The sequence below is a fragment of the Gossypium hirsutum genome, chromosome A11 (genome assembly GCF_007990345.1).
Source record: "Gossypium hirsutum isolate 1008001.06 chromosome A11, Gossypium_hirsutum_v2.1, whole genome shotgun sequence".
NCBI lineage: Eukaryota > Viridiplantae > Streptophyta > Magnoliopsida > Malvales > Malvaceae > Gossypium > Gossypium hirsutum.
In genome coordinates, this window is record NC_053434.1 from 20950618 (window position 1) to 20973434 (window position 22817).

General features: G+C 33.3%; 1 protein-coding gene across 1 annotated transcript; it reads left to right on the forward strand.

Moving 5' to 3' along the window:
• Positions 1 to 1123: 1123 nt before the first annotated feature.
• Positions 1124 to 3232, forward strand: LOC107892682 (uncharacterized). The gene is made up of 3 exons (XM_016817742.1): positions 1124 to 1487; positions 1590 to 2570; positions 2625 to 3232. Exons 1-3 carry the CDS (start codon positions 1124 to 1126, stop codon positions 3230 to 3232), a joined length of 1953 nt encoding a protein of 650 aa, XP_016673231.1.
• The last annotated feature ends 19585 nt before the right edge of the window (positions 3233 to 22817 follow it).

Below are 22817 nucleotides of genomic sequence, written 5' to 3' on the forward strand. Positions count from 1 at the left end.
CTCTAGGCCTACGGGCAAAAGTGTATTTGTAATCTGTTTTATGTAAAGATCTTTGTTCCTTAAATAACGTTTTTTAAAATGAAACTGAGTCAGAATCGACATTTTTTGCATTCATGCATTTGCATTTCATTACATCATATGCTTTCAAGTTTATAGAAAGACCCTAATTAAGTTAAAATTAATAGAAAGAAAGAGAGTATGAAAAAGGAAATCCGGAAGCAACACATCCCTACAGTACACGCGCTAAATCAAAGAATATGGACCAAAGATTTGAGCAGCTACAGAAGGACATGCAGGACCAATTGCAAGAACAATTGGCCAAGATGCAGAATGATATGAGAGAGCATACGCTAGAGGCTCAGAGGAATATGATGGCCGAAATGGCTCAACTACTGAGGACCACCGATAAGGGAAAGGCTCCTATGGCAATTGCTGGAGAAGAGAATGAAGGTCCTCCTCCTGGTTTCACTCCACCTCACATACAAACTCAACCTGAGGCATATCCTCGCGGGCCGTCTATCACAATAAGGCCTCAGTAGGGGCAAGTTGATGCTGGGATTCCTGTAAATTTCCCAACTGGCTCAGGATTTAATTTAGGCGATAACCCTACTAATCTTCTCATTCCTGATTTGGATATGACTAAAAAGGAGGATTTGGGAGCCGAAGCTACAAAACAGTTAGAAGAACGTTGTCGATGGCTGGAGGAGAAATTTAAGGCCTTAGAAAGTGCTGAAGGGCATTAGGGAGTCGATGCCAAGGATCTAAGTTTGGTCCCAGACTTGGTGCTTCCTCACCAATTCAAGATGCCGGAGTTTAAAAAATACAACGGGACTACTTGCCCAGTGGCTCACGTTACGATGTTCTGTAGAAGAATGACCGGGTATGTAAACAATGACCAACTGTTGATCCATTGTTTCCAAGACAGTTTGGTAGGAGCGGTAGCCAGGTGGTACAATCAGTTGAGCCGGGCTAGAATAAGTTCATGGAGGGACCTTACACAAGCCTTCATGCAGCAGTACAATATGTGACTGACATGACCCCTGATAGGATCACTTTGCAAAATATGAAAAAGAAGCCTAATGAAAATTTTAGGCAGTACGCGCAGAGATGGAGAGAGGTGGCAATGCAGGTTCAACTACCACTATTGGAGAAAGAAACCACCATGTTGTTCATCAACACTTTGAAGGCTCCATTCATTACCCACATGATTGGAAGCACTACTAAAAGTTTTACAGACATAGTCATGGCAGGAGAGATGATTGAGAATGCCATAAGGGGTGGCAAAATTGAAGGGGAAGCAGCCAAAAGACCGGCACCAAGAAGAAAAGATAATGAGGTGAACAACATAAGTAGCTTTAATTTGAAGGCAGTCACAGTTAGTCAGCCTAAAGTGGCTACGAGTGGCCAGCAAAGTACTCAAAGACAGGAATCGGGATCAAGACAGAATTCGGAGAGGATGCAATTCACGCCTATCCCTGTGACGTATCGTGAGCTTTATCAAAGCTGATATGATGCACACGCTATTGCTCCATTTCATTTGAAACCGTTACAACCACCGAACCCCAAGTGGTATGATGCAAATGCTAAAGGTGAGTATCATGCTGGGATATCGGGGCACTCAATTGAGAATTGTACTGGATTCAAGAAAGCCATAGAGAGGTTAATCAAGAATGAGGTTTTGAAGTTTGAGAGTACTTCAAATACTGAGAACCCTTTACCGAACCATGACAATCAAGGAGTGAATGCCATTGTTGAAGCTGGTGGAAAAAGAGGGAAGGAAAATGCTGCTGAAGTGAGGATGCATTTAAAAGTAATCTGGAAAGAGATGGTAAAGAGAGGGATAATAACCTTTGAGAAAGAAGGAAATGAAACGAGGAACTATTGCGAGTTCCATGGGAAGGAGGGTCATGAGACCCAAAATTGTGAAGAATTTAAAGCTTTGGTGCAAGGTTTCATTGACAATAAAGAGCTACAGATTTTTGAAAATAGCTCTTATAAACGAGAAATAAATGCGTTGGAAGGAGAACAACAAGGAACCAGTCGGCCAAGGATCATTATCTCCCTGCCAGGAAATAAGAAAGTAGAGGCACCAACAGTGCCCAAGGTCATCATTCATAAGCCCAATCCTTTTCCTTACAAGGATGACAAGAGGGTGCCATGGAACTATGACTGCAGTATAACGGTACCAAAGGGAGAGAGTATAGCTAGCGCGTTCAGGGGCACGCAAAATCAAGGTTCCCACACACGGAGTGGGAAACGTTATGATACAGGGGGCATCAGAATGGAGCCCACAAAGACGAAAGATATTGAGATTGAGAAGGAAAAAGCAACCGAAATACCCATCAATGAGTCAGTTAATGAGGAAGAGGCTAAGGAGTTTCTAAAGTTCTTGAAACATAGCGAATATAGCATGGTCAAGCAGTTGCGTAAACAACCGGCACGTATATCAGTGTTAGCCCTACTCCTGAGTTCTGAAGTGCATAAGAATGCATTGTTAAAGGTGCTTAATGAAACATATGTCACCCATGACATATCAGTTAACAAGCTAGACCGATTGGTAAATAACATCAGTGCTGATAATTTCATCTACTTCAATGATGATGAAATTCCACCTGGGGGCATAGGGTCAACAAAAACCTTGCATATCACTACTCGATGTAAAGGATACACATTACCAAGCGTACTCGTCGATAACGGGTCTGCTTTGAATGTCCTTCCCTTATCCACCTTGAATCGATTACCCATTGACAGTTCGCATATGAAGGCATGTCACAATGTGGTAAAAGATTTTGATGGAACTGAAAGGAGAGTAATGGGACAAATTGACATCCCTCTGGAGATTGGACCAAATAAGTATGAAGTTGACTTCCTAGTAATGGATATCAAGCCCTCCTATAATTATTTGTTAGGGAGACTATGGATACACTCGGCAGGAACGGTGCCTTCTTCATTGCACCAAAAATTGAAGTTAGTGACAGATGGACGCTTGATAACCATAAATGCGGAGGAAGACATCATAGCAGCAGTCACCAATAAAGCTCCTTATGTGGAAGCCAATGAGGAGGCTATCGAGTGTTCTTTTCGCTCCTTGGAAATTGTTAATGCTACTTTCGTTTCGGAGGGAAGTGAGGTGCCGGTACCCAGAATGTCTAGAGCAACAAGGATGGCCCTACAAATAATGGTAGGAAGAAAAGCCTTACCAGGAAGAGGTTTAGGAAAACATCTGCAATGAGGGATTCATATCCCAAAGATGGTTGAGAAAAAGGACCGATTTGGTTTGGGCTTCAAACCAGACTATAAGCAAAGGAGGAAGGACATTAAGAAGCGCCAAGAAAGGAGAAGAGCGCGCTTAGATGGAAGAGAAGTGGGGTGGGAATCGATGACATTCCCTCCTATATCTAAAACCTTTATATCAAAAGGATTACTTGAAGAGGAGAGTCATCAAATCAATGCTGTGCATGAAGAAAGACCAGAACAAGGAAACTTCGAGGGCATTCGCCCTTACGAACTGGGGAGCTCTCTGAATAATTGGACTGCGGAAGACCTTCCTGTAGTCTTTAGAAATTTTTCAGAGTAATTCTCGAAACATGTCTATTACTCTAGGGCCTAGGAGTAGTAATATTACATTTGTGAAAATAGGCCTATGTTCATCCATAATTATTTAAATAAAACATAATTTTTATCAATTTGAACGAGTATTGTTTCATTTTTATCGACCAATATTCCTTTAAATTTTGGCAATTCTTATTCTTTTATTCATAGTACATAAACAATCATTCTTAGATTCATTCATTCTTTGTATATTTTTTCATACCCCCACAGGTCCCTAGATATCAATGATATGAGCACTGATATTGCAGCTCCTAATTTCTTTTATGAGCAAGACATGTGTTTAAAGGAACCTCAGGATTTTGAAGATGTTCAAGATGTTGACGTATCTCTTGATCTGTTAAGGATGGTAAAGTAGGAGGAGAAACAAATCATGTCACATGAGAAAGAGGCAATAGAGAATATAGCCCTGGAGGAAGGGAAGGAGTTGAAAATTGGAACCCTAATTGGCGAGGACACAAGACATGGTTTGGTTGAGTTGCTTTGAGAGTTCAAGGATATCTTCGCCTGGTCATATCAGGATATGCCTGGATTGAGTACTAACATTGTAGTACATCGTCTTTCGATAAGACAAGATTACAAACCAGTCCAACAGAAGTTGCGGAGAATGCGTCCAGATATTGTTCTGAAGATAAAGGATGAAGACAAGAAGCAGTTTGACGCAGGATTCTTGCAAGAAGTGAAGTACTCCGAATGGGTAGCTAACATTGTACCCGTTCCTAAGAAGAATAGAAAGGTACGAATGTGTGTTGATTACAGAGATTTGAACAAAGCAAGCCCGAAGGATAATTTTTCTTTGCCACACATTGATACTTTAGTAGACAACACAGCAGGGTATTCATTGTTCTCTTTCATGGATGGTTTCTCAGGATACAATTAGATAAAGATGCATCCAGAGTACATGGATAAAACTACTTTCATAACCTTATGGGGTACCTTTTGCTACAAAGTAATGCCATTTGGATTGAAGAACGCAGGGGCAACATACCAACGAGCTATGGTAAACTTATTCCACGACATGATGCATAAGGATATCGAGGTATACGTTGATGATATGATCACCAAGTCTCGAACAGAAAAAGAACACCTTAAGGTCTTAAGAAGGTTGTTCTTAAGGTTGAGAAAATTTTAGTTGAAGCTCAATCCTGCAAAATGCACCTTTGGGGCCAGATCGGGAAAGTTATTAGGCTTTGTAGTCAGTGAAAAGGGAATTGAAGTTGACTCAGACAAGGTCAGAGCCATACGAGAGTTGCCTCCACCACGTACTCAGAAAGAAGTTCTAGGATTCTTAGGAAGGTTAAATTACATCGCTCGGTTCATTTGACAATTGATTGAGAAATGTGATCCTATTTTTCGCCTCCTCAGAAAGCACAATCAAGGTACTTAGGATGAAGAATGCCAGAATGCTTTTGAGAAAGTCAAGCAATATTTGTTGAATACTCCAGTGTTATCTCCACCTAGCCCGAATAAACCATTAATATTGTATTTATCAGTGTTCAGTAATTCTATGGGATGTGTGCTTGGTCAACATGACGAGTCGGGGAAAAGGGAGAAGGCAATTTATTATCTCAGTAAAAAATTCACTGACTGTGAAATGAGATATTCACCAATTGAAAAGTTGTGTTGTGCGCTAATCTGGACCACCCGAATATTAAGACAGTACATGTTATACCATACTACTTGGCTCATCTCAAAATTGGATCCATTGAAATACATGATGGAGTCAACGGCTTTAAATGGAAGAATGGCGAGATGGCAAATTTTGCTTTCAAAGTTTGATATAGTCTATGTAAGTCAAAAGGCTATAAAAGGAAGTGCGGTAGCTGATTTCTTGGCTATTTGAGCTCTAGAGGATTATGAGCCATTAAACTTTGATTTTCCAAATGAAGAATTAATGTGTATAGCAATGACTGAAAATTCTCCATGGAGGCTCAATTTTGATGGGGGCTTCTAATGTAGTTGGGAATGGAATTGGGGCAGTCTTGGTATCCCCTAATGGCGATCATTACCCATTCACATGCAAGTTAGACTTTGATTGCACAAATAATATGGTTGAGTATGAAGCATGCATCATGGGACTTCGAGCAGCCATAGGGCGAGGTATAAAAACTCTGGAAGTATAGGAGATTCGGCGTTGGTAATTTATCAGCTTAGAGGTGAATGGGAGATGAGGGACCCTAAATTGATCAATTATCGAAAGATAATTTTGGGGTTACTTGAGGAGTTTGATAATATCACCTTTAATTATCTCCCACGAGATGAAAATCAGACGGCAGATGCTCTAGCAACCTTGGCCTCAATGATTAAGGCAAATAAAGAGGAAGAGATGAGACCAATTCAAATAAGTGTTTATGAAGCTCCAGCTAGCTGTTGTAACCTTGAAAAGGAAGAAAAAGATGATAATCCTTGGTATCATGATATATTGCGATATGTAAGAGATCGTAAATATCCAGAACAAGCAACCGAAAATGACAAAAGAACTTTGAGAAGGTTAGCTTGTGACTATGTCTTGGACGGGGATGTCCTGTACAAGAGAAGGAAAGACCAAGTACTTTTGAGATGTGTCGATGCTGCGGAAGCCAAGCTAATTCTAGAAGAGGTTCATGAAGGTGTATGTGGCACGCATGCAAATGGGTTCACGATGGCAAGGCAAATCATGAGGTTTGGTTATTACTGGGCCACTATAGAAGGAGACTGCATCAACTATGCCAAAAAGTGCCATAAGTGTCAGATTTATGGGGACAAAATTCATTTACCGCCTTCATCTTTACATGTCATGACTTCTCTATTACCCTTTTCCATGTGGGGCATGGATGTCATCGGACCAATATCGCCGAAAGCTTCGAATGGACATCGGTTTATCTTCGTGGTGATTGATTACTTTACAAAATGGGTAGAGGCTGCTTCTTACGCAAATGTTACTAAGTCAGCTGTAAGTCGATTTTTGAAGAAGGAGATCATTTGTCGGTATGGAATGCCTAAAAGGATCATATCCGACAATGCATTAAATTTGAACAACAAAACGATAGCAGAGGTTTACGACCAGTTCAAGATCAAGCATCACAACTCTTCACCCTATCGTTCAAAAATGAATGGGGCGGTGGAAGCTGCCAATAAGAACATTAAGAAAATAGTGGGAAAGATAACTGTGACTTATAAGGATTGGCATGAAAAACTACCATTCGCACTCTTAGCCTATCGAACGTCTGTCAGAACCTCTATTGGGGCAACCCCATTCTCGTTAATTTATGGGATGGAAGCAGTGTTACCTATTGAGGTAGAAATACCTTCTCTCTGAGTCTTAATAGAGATAAGGTTAGATAAAGTTGAATAGGTTCAGTCCCGATATGACAAGCTAAACTTGATTGAGGAAAAGAGGCTGAAAGCTATCCGATATGGTCAAATGTACCAGAAGCGTATGATGCGAGCCTATGATAAAAAGGTTCGTCCAAGGGAATTCCATGAGGGGGACCTTGTGCTAAAGAAAATCCTTCTTATTCAGAAGGACTTTAGAGGAAAATGGATGCCAAATTGGGAGGGGCCATACGTCGTGAAGAAGGCTTTTTCTAGCGGTGCATTGATTTTGACAGAAATGGATGGAAAGAGCCTACCCAATCCAGTGAACTCAGACTCAGTCAAAAAGTACTTTGTCTAAAGAAGAAGAGAATTCAAGGTGAAAACCAGCAAAAGGCGCCTTGAATTTTCCAAAAAAAAAAGGAAAAAGAAAATGGAGAGGCCAAGGTGAAAATCCGCAAAGGGCGCCTTGTGACTAAAGGGGTTTTGAGTTGAAAACCCGAAAGGACAGCTCAAATTTTGAAGGGCATACAGCAATCTTGCTATATCTGACTTGGCAAAGAATGAGGCACAGTGTACACTGAGACATCAACAAAATACTTTGGACCTTTTAAGCACATGTTGAACTCGATAAATATTTCATGAAATTAATGTATGGACGCTCAAGCGACGATATTTAGAGCATCTAATTTTTATCCTATTTGCTATATTTAGATTCTATTTCTTCTTAAAGATATGCTATCAGATTTATTTCCTTTGTATTGTTGACAATTCATTCAAATCTAAAAGATTTATTCATTTTCCATCGTTCTTCAAGTATGTTGCATTGAAATAATGATAGATGAACTAAAATATTTTCACGAACGAAGTTTTTCACATTACTTTGGAATTTCTAGATAATGCAAGAAACTAAAACAGAGCAATTGTTCGAGAAATTCACATAAGTAAGGGATGAAGAAACTTGAGGAATTTCTTTCTTCCAGTCCAAAAGGAAAATGGACAAAACCAATGATTCAATTCTTACAGACATCCTCAGTAGATTGTAGTATTGGAGGAAAGCCTACAGGTTGAGCAAGAATGAAGGAATGAATGGTGGCGCCTAGGATAGGGGTCATATTCACAGCATTCTGCACATAACACGTTTAATTAGAAACATTCAACTCACTTCGAGCATAGCATCCTAATTATCAGGCATAATCATTCCATAGGTTATCAAAGACGACGTGCTTTAATCCCCTAAACAGCAGGGTAATAGGTTGTAGCATAGCAGATTTGACCTTCAGACAATTAGATTGAAGCAGATCCAAGATAATTTGGTATTCTTGTGTTTACAAGGAACAAATCGAGGACATAGCAGATTTGACTCTCAGATGTTCTCAGATATAGTAGATTTGACCTTCAGACAATTAGATTGAAGCAGATCCAAGATGACTTGGTATTCTTGTGTTTACAAGGAACAAATCGAGGACATAGCAGATTTGACTCTCAGATGTTCTCAGATATAGCAGATTTGACCTTTAGACAATTAGATTGAAGCAGATCCAAGATGATTTGGTATTCTTGTGTTTACAAGGAACAAATCGAGACATAGTAGATTTGACTCTTAGATGTTCTCAGATATAGCAGATCTAGCCTTCAGATGTTTATACTGAAGCAGATCCAAGATGATTTGGTATTCTTGTGGTTACAAGAAACAAATCGAGGCCATAGCAGATTTGACTCTCAGATGTTCTCAAACAAATCCAAGATGATTTGGTATTCTTGTGTTTACAAGGAACAAATCGAAACCATAGCTGATTTGGCTTTCACGTGTTTACGTTGAAGCAAGTCTAAGATGATTTGGCATCTCTGTATTGTCAGAGAACAAATCGAAGTTTGGCGTCTCCATATTCGACGGAGGGCAGACACATAGCTGATCTAACCTTCAGATGTTTATACTGAAGCGGATCCAAGATGATTTGGCATTCTTGTGTTTACAAGGAACAAATCGAGGACATAGCAGATTTGACTCTCAGATGTTCTCAAACAAATCTAAGATGATTTGGCATCTCTGTATTGTCAGAGAACAAATTGGAGATGATTTGGCATCTCTGTGTTGTCAGAGAACAAATCAAAGTTTGGCGTCTCCATATTCGACAGAGGGCAGACACATAGCAGATCTAACCTTCAGGGAATAAATCAAAGAAGCAGATTTGGCATTTTTGTGATCAATGGAGAGTAGATCGAAGATATCAACACGACAGTCCTCGGTTCGCAAATGAGCAGATTAAGGACCATGATCTGATAAGGCCGGACAAATTTGGTCTTTATATGAGTCTTTGCTCGATTCCTGTTACACACCAATGAGCAAAAAGGGGCAACTGTAGCAGCCCAAATTTGACCAGGCTAAAATTGGATAAATAAATAGTCCATTACAGTCCAGTTTACAAAGACCCAAATACCAAAACCCAGCACCCGGTTACAACCCAATTAGCCTAAACCTTTGGCCCAAAATTTACCCAACCTAAATGAGGCCCAATGCCTAAACAGAATCTGGAAACCCTAGGGTTTTCAGATGCTTCGCGTCGTAATCACCCCATCAGTTACGCCCCTTCAACTTCTGTCTTTCCATCTGCCCCAATCGACGCCGTGATTCTCAGCCTCGAATCTGGCCGTAGTTAAAGCCGAAAGAAAGCAGATCAGCGCCAGCACCGTCGCCATCAGGGCCTGATCATCTGGATTTGCTGATTTCCGCGCGAGACATCTGCAAAATAAAAAAATACACAACAAAAAAATAAAGGCAAAATATGGAAAGAAATCAAAGGATTTCTTTCCCAAACTGTAAATCACTTACAAAGGGTTATAAAAAACCCGTCTTTTTCTGATTTGTAACACACGTTTTTGGAGGAGAAAAACTGATATATAATAAAACACAGTGATTTATCGAAGAACGGAGGTAATATTGCTTTTATTTTTTTTATATATAACATGCAAATATCATTAAAATAGATGAGGATAGATTTTACCATTAAATTTCTTCACGGTTTTGAGACGTTTCGAACTCTAACCGCCGTACGTGGTGCCGTTGACGATGGCGCGTGGGCACGTGGGCGCCCAATGATCGGAGCGTGGCCGGACAGAGGCCATAGCCCAGAGGGCCTCTCCATTTCTCCCTTTCAGAGAATTCTCTTAGATTTTTTTTTTAACTCTAGTTCCAAAATGATTTTTAAAGACAAATTTTAAATTTTATAGCCTATATGAAACGGTGCCGTTTTGGTCTAACCCAATAGGCACAAAACGACATCGTTTTTAGGTATAGGATCCGCGCGTTGACCTGAAAACTCGGGTAGGATCCGCGCGTTCTGAAAAATGGGTAAATTTCCTAATAGCCCCTTTTATGTTTTCAAATTTTTTAAATTCATTTTAGTTTTTATTTTAATTTAGCTTTTATATTTTATATTTAATTCAATTTAACCCAGCGCTTTTTTTATCCGTTCTGGAAAGCGGCGTCGTTTTGGGATAAGGGTTAATTGCCCTATAAGTCCCTCGATTCTAATGCGTTTTTCAAATAAGCCAATTTTTTGTTTTTAAATTTTTTTAATTAGCCCAAAATTTTAACTACTTTCAATTTTAGTCCCATTATATTTAAAAATTTATTTATTTTAAACTTTATTATTTATTTGATGTATATTATTATTTTATATTTTATATACTGGAAATCCATTTATTTTATTATATATTATGGCATACATATTATTTATATTTTCTTAATAAATTTTTTTAAATTATAAATATAATAAAATTATTTTATTATTTATTATTATATTATTTTATATGATATATATATTGTTTATATTTTATTAATTAAATATTTTAAAAAAATGATAATTATATAAATTATTAATTTTTTATGTTATTATATTATTATATGTTTTCTATAAATTTTATAAACATTATATTATTCCATTTTATATTACATTTATATACATGTCATCATATATAGTTTTAAAATTTTATAAATAATTATTAAACATTATTTTTATATATTATTACATATTTAAAGGTCATTTATTACTACATTATTTTATTATTTTTATATTTTATGTGTTATTTTATTAATAAGTATTATGTTATTTTTATTATTTGTTTTCATATTATTTTGTTATATATTATATCCATTTCTTATAATATTTTTAAATTTGTGTACTATATACATTTTATTATATTTAATTTATATTTTACCATATCTCCTTATTACCTTTATTTTATCATAAAGTATACATTTTTACTTATTAATTATATACATTTTTTAAAGAATAGCAACATCTAATACACTACTTTTCTTATATACTAAGTTATTATACCTTATAATATAATTTATATATACATATTTTTTTTAAAAAAAAAGGGGTTTCTTTTTATTGTTTTTACATTGTTTAATATATTTCTAAATAGCTAACTTTTTTATATACATTTAATTTGTTTATTTATTCCCTTTTATTTTTTTGATATAGTTTTAATAGGATAAATTTTGTATAATATTTCTTTTTGTATATTTGCATAAGGTTAATCATTTATGGTGGTTGGTATAAGATATTATCATGTGTATACTGCAATTTATACTTGTTGTATTTATTATGTATTGTATGATGTTTTTGTATGGAATAATAGCGTATGAACATTATGATAATGTATGTGTAAAATGATATTGTATGTTGTGAAATTTGTGCTATCATTTATTGTCACCTTTACTATATTTGCATGGAATAATAAAGCATATATATATGTATTGTATTTAATTTCTTAGTAGGTGAAACATATCATTATTTTTAAAACCCAAAGTCATTAAAAAGGAACTTTTAAAAAAAAATGAATGAGGCAATGTTTTGGATGCTTAGAAATTTGAGAAATAGTGCCCTAACATGCCGGGTTGCTATTTCCCGTTTATCTGAATGTCTAAAATATCCTTTTAAAGCAGGTTTTATAAATCATGAGATGATTTTAGCTACGGAAGTTTAAAAGTATCGTGTCCAATTATGCTGGATGTGATATTTATTATTTCTTTAAAGCGAATGAATCTCGATTCTCTTAATTTGAATTACTACGGAAATAAAGAAACCTTATTTTTTAATATTCTCAAAATTCTGGCATTAAGATAAAAAATATATATCTATATATATATATTCAATTTGGCACCAATTTTGGGCGTTACGAGGGTGCTAATCCTTCCTCGTACGTAACCGACTCCCGAACCTATTTTTCTCATAATTTCGTAGACCAAAATTAATGTTTTAAAACAAAACATTTTATAAGGTGATCCAATCACACCTAAAAAGATTGGTGGAAACTCCCGTTTTCATTTTTCAAAAGTCGATCCCCGTTTTTCAAACACCCCTTTAAAAAATGGTTTAGACATTATATATATATAACGAAAGTAAAAGAAATAAAAAGAAATAGAATGAAGAACGAAAACACAGAAGGGAAAGAAAGAAGGAAAAAGAGAAAGAAATAAAAGAAGGAATTGAAGCTTTGAAGCTTTGAAGCTTTGAACTTTAATAGGTAAGTCAATTTAGCCCTTTTTACTTGATTTTGATGTTTTAGAAGCTTTGGAACAAGATTTTGATGAAATTAAGTTAATATTTTGAAAGTTATTAGATTTCTAGATAATGTTCATGTTGAGTAAAATGATGGAATAAAGGATTAAATTGATAGAAATTCAAGTTAGAAATGAAATAAAGATTGAATTGTAAAGTAATTCATAAGTTTTATGTTGAAGGACTAATTTGAGGAAATTTTGAAACTAGTGAAATAAGCTGAAAAATTAGTAGTTAAATTTGAGTTTAGATGGAACTTGAATAGAAATAGAGTATGAATTAAGTTTGTAAAGTGAATGAATTAGTTAGGACCTAATTGAAAATAAGGTGTAAATTGAATAGAAATTCAATTATTTGTTATAATGAATGCTGAAAATTAATGGTATAATTATTTTAATTCCCGTAGCTAATGTTGTCTCAGGAAATCTCGGCTAAGCAAGGAAAAAGACAAAGACAACGGGAGTTAGCTCAGAAATTACGGTTTGTATTTTTATAATTCGAACCTAGTTATTAATTGTCATATTTTATTCAATGCCTTTAGTGAATGTTGAAGTGAGAATTATTGTGTTTGGTAATGGAAGAGGGTTGATTTGGTATGTTATGAATTTATTGAATTAATTTTGAATTGAATTATATATATACATATTATAAATATATATGTGTGTGTGAATGTGATATTGTGCAATTGTGATAATTGAATTCTGGGTAAATGTTATGATAAATAATTAAAATGTGAATTATTTGTATTGTGTTTTTTTTTATAATTGAAATGAATTGATTTAGTATGTGATGAAATTAATATGAATAAGTGACTATTGTGAAATTGAATATTTGTTATTGAAAAGTGAATTGAGTTATATTGAATTGGGAATAAATGTGATTGTTGAAGTGTTTAATGATTGGAAACTGGAAAGTGAATTGGAAACTCTATTAACAGTATCGGGCTAGGTCGGATATAGTTGGCATGCCATAGGATTGGAAGAGTTCAGGGATACTTCGACCTCAAGTCGATGCGACACTGGGTGTCACTATATTTCTTCAAATAGATTCGATGAGGTACTGGGTACCACTTTACTTCGGCTAGGCCGATGAGACGCTGGGTGTCACTATATTGCTTCGAACTATCCGATGAGGCACTGGGTGCCATTCTGGTGTGTTTGGTTGGATCCGTGTATCCGTCTGAGTCCGAGTCATGTTAATAGGAGTTATTAAATATAACAGTGATCAGATTGATACTGAATGAAGAATTGAAATGTGGACTGAAACACACAAATCGTATTATACAGTGAAAGCTATCTGGGATAGCAAGTCAATTTGATATGAATGGTAATGACTGTTATTGAAATGGATATGTACAGAATACTGATTGAAAAGTGAATAGTTGAATATAGTTTATTGATATTAAATAGTGAACTAAAGTATGATTGAGACAAATGAATTATGTAGCTCTGGATTGGATAAAAGTGAATATTATAATTGTTTAATGACCTGTGAATAAATCGTGGAAAGCTATATAGGTTAGTAAGTGAAAAGAATGAAATAAGTTACAATAAATTTATCTATGAATTAAATCATTGAATAGTTATGATTGTTATATGATTTTAAGTGTTTGTTATATTTTTATTTTATTAAGTGTTCGGATTATAGAAATGGCACTGAGTATACCCATACTCAGCGTACGGTTTATTTCCGTGCGCAGGTTAAGTTAAAGTGAGAATGTCGAATCAGCATCCCAGGTCGATCTCGAATTTAACGAGATAAAGCGTGTTAATTGTTGATAATGGCATGTACTTAGGGTGTCTTATGTGTGTCGTTTTGAATGGTGAATGTAAAAGTGAAATAAGTAGATTTAGATTTTGGTAATGGTATATAATAGGACTTGACTAATTTAGTATGAATTTGATTTATTTGATAATATTTGATAAGTAATTAAAATTGAGTATTGGATAATTTATACAATGTGTAAATTTAGCAAGTTTCGAGCATATTTAAATGTGTTTAGATTGGTTGAACATAGGTATTTTATGTAAATTGTCCGATAGGTTCGGTAATACTCCGTAATCCTGTTTCGACTACGGTTTGGAGTTAAGGGATGTTACACGTCGCCAGCCATTTAAAATAATGAAAGAATTTTTTTTTTCAAAAACCTTGCTCAAATGTCACGACAAGAATAAGGTAATCTCTTGAATTTTATTGATAGACTTCAAGAGTATATATATCTATATAATAGTAGTTACGCAGGAGTCGAATTGCTAAAAGATAGTATCACATAATAATATCCTATAATATCTCATCAGGAATTAAATTGCTAAAAGATAATATCCTGTAATAATATCCTAACAATTTCCTTCTGTAATTAAAATAAGTAAAATTATTTGAGAGTATTTTAGTTTTTTCACTTTAAAAAAATCACTAAAAATATGCACGTGGTGGGATTTAAACTCATACCAATTGCATTAGTAAAACCTTTAATTTACCATTTAACTAAAGTTTTTATTTTAATAATTTTATACATTTTAATTTTATTATATACATTTTATTACCTCTATCAGTTGTATATATTAATAATGTATTTGATTGAGTTGATGTCATAAGTTAAATTGATTTTAACTCAAAATTGATGATAACACTATGATATACAATTTGATCTAAATTTTTTATTTTAATATGTACATATTTCATATGTTATTATTAACCAATTAACCAATTTCAAGTAACAAATTTTATAAATACATTTATATTTTAAACTTGTGATATATATATATAATAAAATTTAGAATAGAATATTCAATTATCATATCGTGCAATTTTCTTGTTCTCGAGATACTTTTCATTATTGTAGTTGATGAAAGTTGTGGCTGTCCCATCCAAAGTAGATTCGACCAAAAACAGTATGGTAAAGGAAGTCATTTAGGCACGTTTACAGCGCCTTTTTTCCTTTTTGTACCTAATTCACCTGTTGTTCCAACCTAACCTTATAACTTTTTATATGCAAGCCAGCCATTCTCTCTTTACACTCATCATTGCTAAATTCTTCAGTTTCATCTCAACGTTAATTTATCTGAGTAATGTTCCATGCAGACTCTTACAAAAATATATTTATATGATGTATTGAAGACCAAAGAAAATTATAGATTATTGCTGGTGGGCATAGACAGAGCTTATGCCAGCGCAACTATGTGTAATTTTTATTTTTTTTGCCTACCAGACTGCAATTATTGTAGTTTTTGACACGGTCAAAGACATGGCCCTTGATTTTTCATACACTTGTTTCGCAGAAAATGATATGGATGGCGACTTGTCTTTGGAAACTTACTTAAAAGTCAACCGAACTGCAACTTCAGTGAACCTGCTTTCCCGTTAATCTGTTACTAATACCCATGAAAACAAATTTGGGTTTAAATTAGTGTTTGACTAAGTCAATTAAAACAGAGTAATTAAAATTTGTGGGCAGCACAACATGTGAAGAATTAATTACTAAATTCATTCCAATAAATACTTTAAGAAATAAAAATAAAAAATCAGAGCAGTCGTTTTCTTTCTACAAAGGGAAGATGGAAGAGGAACACCCCTCTCCTACAACACCAACAACCAATCAGTGAAATCAAACCCTTTTCATTTCTTACAAAAAGGATTTGGTGTAATGATAAATTTACTCTCCAACACTTACATTTTATTTGTCAATTTAGCTTTTATGTTTTCTAGTTAAACTTAACTTTTAATTTAAAAAAAAAATCAAAAAGCTTTTTCTTACGAATGTGTAATTCTATCTCATAATGTATCTGTTTCATTTCAAAATATGTTCTGTAATATTTTTTTAAAATTAATTAATTGTGATATATTATATGTAATAATTGTTAATGATTTTCATAATTAACATTTTCTTTTGAAAAATAAACTAAGAATATGTGAAAGTAATTCAAATGCACAAAATAGAACAATAAGAAACTATTATACCCATTCAACCTCAATTCGCAAACATACATAAATTTAATAATAGATAATGCTTAATTAAAATTTAATTTAAATTACATGTATATTACATATATGAAAGTACTTATTAACACAATAGAGATATAAGGGATAAATGACGCTAAACATTATTTAAACAAATCCTCATATTCATATAATTAAAAATATTCATATTTTATACTAGGTTAAAATATGTCATAAGTCCTTACTCTCTTCGTAAATTTGAAATTTAGTCATTGTACTTTTATTTTTGAGAATTTAGTCCTACTTTTTAGATATTAAAATTTAGGTTCAGTTGTTAGCACCATTAAAAATATTTTGTTAAATTCAAGTTCACTATAATGTCATTTTTTAGTTACATGACTACCAAATGAGTATTTTCTATTTAAACATGTGACATAAACAAAATTGGAAAAAAAAATTAACAATGTTAACAATTAGACTTGATTTTCAAATCTTAAAAGTAAAGAGACCAAATTCTGAATTTGTGAAGAGTATATGGACTTATGGCATATTTTACTCTTTATACTACAAAACATTTATTATTAATATATTTATAAGTATAATAAATATTTATTATTAAAATATTAAGATTAAATATTTTTCAATAATATATGAAGAATATTATTTAAAATTATTATTTTTAAAAATTATTATTAAAATAAAATTAAAATACTAAATAATTTATTAAAATAATAAATATAAATAATTTATTATATGATTAAATATAAATAATTAAATATGTATGTTTAATAATATTGAAAATTATAATATTTTATATTAACATTTTAATAAATTTAAATAATTTAAAAATTAAAATTAAAAATTTATTATTAATATAATAATATTAAACTTGATTTAAGTTAATTTTCGTATAAAAATAAAATTATCTATAAAGAAGCTCTTTTCAGGAAAACGACTTACATTTTTTCGTTTACTATAACTTATTTTTCATTGACTAAACTATTTTTCATGAAAAAAATATAAAAAAATTATTTTTCATAAGTCATTTCCCGTGAAACAAACGCATCCTAAAACTAAAATTAAGACCGCTTCTTCTTTTAATTCTAAAAGAAACACTTTATACAAATTTGTTAGCGAAAAACTTTATACAAGTTTTTAGGGTAATATCATGAACTAAGGTGAAAAGACTAAAATACCCTTATTTAAAAAGGGTAAGAAAATGTAGTGCAAAAATCGAGATCGAAGCCAAGAGGCGGTTTGCTTTTCTTCCAGTTTTCCAACTTTTTTTCATTCCAATGCATCTAAATCTAATCTTCCTTCCTTGAAATTATTTCTTTACCTATAAAACACATTGAAAAAGTTAATTAAATAAAAAAATTTTAAAATCACTAAAAATATTTTTAAAATACAAAAAATGTGAAATACCTATTTTACAATAGCTTGTTATAAAATCAACTAAAAGAATTTAAACTAATTAAAAACTACTTAGAAACAATGCAAATTTGAATGAATATAGGCCTAAAATACGTAACAAATATTTGTATAAGAGTTTTTATAACGACCCAATTTTTAGTGGTGTCGAAAAATACGGTTTTAGGACCCTATTTTTATAAACTGAACATGTAAATATTTATGAAGTTATTACATAAGTGAATTTAATTTTGGATAAGTAATTTAGTTGAAATTGTGTTTAATTAGGGTCTAGGGACTAAATTGTAAAAGTCTAATCATATAGATTTTTACTTAGGAAATGAATTGAGGAATTGAATTGCAATTAATCAATGTCTAAAATGGTAAATAATCCCTCTTGAATATGTTATAATAGATGGTAGGTGATGTTTGATATATTTTGTATTATTAAAATTTATAATAATTATATATGTAAAATATGAAATAAAACTAACATAATGGGAGGAAAGAAAAAATATTTGCCTTCCTTCTCCTTTGCCGCAAAAAACCATAGCAAAGGTATTAAAGAAGAACTGGCCAAGTGCTTCAAGCTTTTGGCTACTAATTGGTTAGTTCAATTTAGTAAATTTTCTTGTAATTTTTATACTTTTGAGATCATGGGAGCTTGATTTAGCTAGCCCATGTATCAAATTGTAAAATTTTCAAAGTTTTAGTAAGTTTTCATTGTTGATTTCCTGAAGTTTTAGGTATTAAATTGATAGATTTTAAGATTAAATGAGAAAAAAGACTAAATTGTAAAGCTTAATTGATAGTTTCGTGCATTAGGGACTAAACCAAATAAATTTTAAAATTTTCTGTAGAAATAAGAAATAGGGGCCCTAATGGACAACAGTGAAATCAGATTTTAAATTGGAGTTTTAAATTGAAAAGTATGTTAGTCTTAGTTTTAAGGACTAAATTGAATAAAATATAAAATTTGTATTAAATGATGATTGATTGTGAATTTGGTGGAATATTGATGGCATTTTATGTTTATATTAATTTGTAGGTAATCTCGACTTGAATTCATCGAGAGGGAAGGGAAAAGTTAAAGTCGTCGACGAATAGTTCAAAATTTCTAGTTTGTATTTCTATAGTTTGGGATCAACTTATTATTGCATATTCATTACATGTTGCATTACATGGTATCGAGGTGAGTTAGTAATGGCTATTTAAATTGATTTATTATGATTAAAGTTGAATATCGAAATAAGGATTAAATTGAATAAATAATAAAATTTCTAGTTTACTTGATATGTAATAATTATATGAAATTTGGTTGAAACTTGTTATGTATGCTATGAATTTATGAAATTTCAATGGATTGTGAACATTGAGTTGTAAATTAAACTAGATGTAAAGAATCAAAATTTAGTTACTCTATTAAATGTTGGACTATGCCAGATATAGTTGGAATGCCATAAGATCAAAGTATTGAGTAAAACCATCGTTACTAGGCAATTTGAGGTGGTAGACATTATGCTTTGAGTCATCATTTTTGGGCAACCCGGAGTGGTAGATTGATTGAGTTGAGAAAACCATTGTTGTCGGACAATCTGGGGTGGTATTATATATTATATTAGCGTCATCATTGTTGAACAACTTGGGGTGACAGTTCTATATATCTGTACCAAGTCCGTGTCTAGTTAAAAGGTTTAAACATCAATGAAATGGTTTAATGGTTAATGAATGAAATGAGATGGAAATATGAAATATGATGTTATTTTGAATTGAGTTGAAAACGAGCCTAGAGGGCTTATCGAGTCAAGGAGCTAACGAGCTCAAAATTTTTTCAAAAAAATGATATGAGATTGAATAATTATGATATAATTGATATTTTAAATGGTTGAGTACATGTATAATGGTGGCATCCAATTGAGTAAGTATGTATGTGTAATGGCATGTTAATGTTAAGAAATGAGATAATTTTGGACTTAGTATAAATTGTATGTGGATTGGATTTTGGATTGAACTTATATGGATGTATGCATTTCCATAAAATTAATTATAGTATCTTGAATTATAGATTTACCGTTGAGTGATTTGCTCAACATACAATTTTGTTTCTCCGTGCGCAGGTAACTTAAATTTACGGTAGATCATGAGGAGGTTTTCTAAGCATTCAGAATCCGAACCCAACTCAGTAATATTTATGCATCTTTTATGTTTATAGTTGGATTGTACCTAATAGGTTAAGTTTTATTAGGATAGAATGATGTTTATAACTAAATGTTGCATTTTGATGTTCTAAAAGTGATATATGTGGTTGATGTGTATACGTATATATATGTATGCAACTTAAAATTCTCATAATTTGATTAAGGTATGAGATATGTGATGGTACCTTGAATGAAATGTATGTATGAACCTAGCCAATGGTTGATATGTTATATGTCATTATGTGCATATATGTGCAATTTGGATTTGCCATGGTAGGATTAGGAAATGATACATGAAATGGCAGTTTAATTATAAAGTAATAAATGAATATGTATAGGTTTGCATCTAGTATATTTTGAATATAAGGTAAATTAGTAAGAATGATTGGATGATTGGTAGTATTAGGCAATTAGAACATCATACTTAAAAAAGGTTTAAAGTGAATATGCATTGGTGTGTCTTAAATTTCAGGTTTTCTACGTTGGTATTGTAGAAATAGTAGGTGATGTAACACCTCAAAACCCAGCTTAGAAGTTTAGACCGAATCTCAGAGGTTACATTGATCACCGAAGTGATCGTAGGAAAATTTTAGTTTAACCAGTTAGAGAACAAATAATATTAAAGTTACATAAAAACTCTTCGTTGTAAAATCCCTATATTACAAAAATTTTAGTCCAAAAGACACTTACGTGCTTAAAACCCAAAATTCATACCACAGTATTCAAAGAAAAACTTACAATTCAAACCGTTCATTTATATATGTGGAATTTATGAAAATACTTTTAAAGCTGATTCTAAAATGTAACTGTCCGAAACCTCTGAAGAGTTGAGTCCAGCAACAGCATACGAAAATACCTAAAAAAGAGAAATTGAGGGGTGAGCTACACGAGCTCAGTGTGAGAATGAAATGTCAGAAAAACAAAAAATTAAGTACCATAATAGAAGAAAATCTATGATGGCAATCCAAAATACAAATAATCATCACAACCAAAATAGACACATTGGAACTGAGTACAACGATCTATATACCATTAATCTCGCAATCAGACAGACAAACATAAAAAATACAGAACAAATACATCAACATGAAACCCACCCATCTAACCAAACACCTCTTCGTCCTCCATTCACACCACAAATGAGCTATAAGAAGCTCAACCAGCCCTGCACACCACATAGGACCTTGAAAGCCTATCCAATCCTACACACCACGTATGTGGAACAAAGCCACGTAAATAACAGTATACAGTTGAGCTGCCAGAAGTATCGTACTGTGCGGTCAATCGCTATACAGACGTATTGCAGTTGAAACTACCAAATCAGATCAGACTTCCTTCTCTTCTTATCCCAAACCCGAAATCATAATGCAAATGCAAGAATACAAACCAAAAACTATCAATATCACAGACACAGAAGCTCGTAATTAGTCAATCAATTACAGAATCTGTAACACCCTCTAACCCCAAACCGTCACCGAAATAGGGTTTTAAGCTATTACCGGACTTATACACTAGCAGTTGTACAAAACCAAGTCATAAATTTGCCTTTCAAATCAAATCTTTTAAAATTTCACCATAAAGTCCCTAATATGGGCCTACGGGGCCCAATACATGCTTTGGAAGTGGTTCGAGGCTAAACCGGCAACTTTGGAAATTTTACCTTGAAGATAGGGGCACATGGCCGTGTGGCCTAGGACATGGCCGTGTGGCTAGCCCGTGGGGTTCCCATGGCCGTGTGGCCTGCTTGTGTGGAATTCTAACTTGCAATTTCTTAAGTATTAAAGGGGCACACGGCCTGGGCACACGCCTATGTGGCTAAGCCGTGTGGTAAACTGATTTTTAAGCTATTTTCACATGTTTTTTACACACGACCATGCTTGAAACCCGTGTCCTTCACACGACCAAGACACACGACTGTGTCTTTTTCCCGTGTACTATCTTGACTTCACATTTAAGGATGCAGGGGACACACAGTCTATCAACATGCCCGTGTGCAAGCCGTGTGTCTCACACGGTCTGATCACACGCCCGTGTGCAAGCCGTATGTCTCACACGGTCTGATCACACGCCCGTGTGACATGCCGTGTGGACTCAAAATAAACCTTATAGTTCAAATTTACCAACCCTGCATACCTCGAATACAAAGCAATTCAAAATCCAATCTTTCAATCATTCCAATATATGATTAGATACATCCATTTACACATTAAAAACGTTAATATTACGATCTAACTCAAGTGAATTAATAAATGTTTAACATCAAACTTCAAGACAGTAAACTTTAATACCAAATGGTTTAATTCAAAATAACTAAGGAAAAGACCATATTAAAGCATAGACTTGGCATTTATAAGTTAACCATTGTCATTCTTTACACCATTAACACTCATATTTAAAATGACTTCCAAAAGACAACCTAGGTACATGCCATTTCACAAGACAAGATACATTACCAAGTATTTGAGTTCGGGCTTGGCTTGGATGCTGTAGTGTTAGTTACTTTGGACCTAACATGCGCACAGAAACAAGTCGTACACTGAGTATGCACTCAGTGGTATTTCTATAAACTAACACTTAAACAAATATTAACACCAAAATGCACTGAGCTACTTAATTCAAATCCGATGACACTAGTTATATTCAAAGTTCTTTTTTAATAAAACGTTCAGTTCAATGATGTCAATCAGTAACAGTCAATTTTCAGTACAATGGCACATTCATTCAATAGTTTAGTACATTAATTTACCCCTATTAACATAACTCGGACCTAGACGGATACACAGATCCAATCCACACA

Coding starts and splice junctions, on each gene's coding strand:
- LOC107892682 (XM_016817742.1), top strand. CDS start 1,124: ATGCAGGTTCAACTACCACTATTGGAGAAAGAAACCACCATGTTGTTC. Junction 1,488..1,589: donor GCCTATCCCTGTGACGTATC/GTGAGCTTTATC, acceptor CAAATGCTAAAG/GTGAGTATCATGCTGGGATA. Junction 2,571..2,624: donor CCGATTGGTAAATAACATCA/GTGCTGATAATT, acceptor CTGGGGGCATAG/GGTCAACAAAAACCTTGCAT.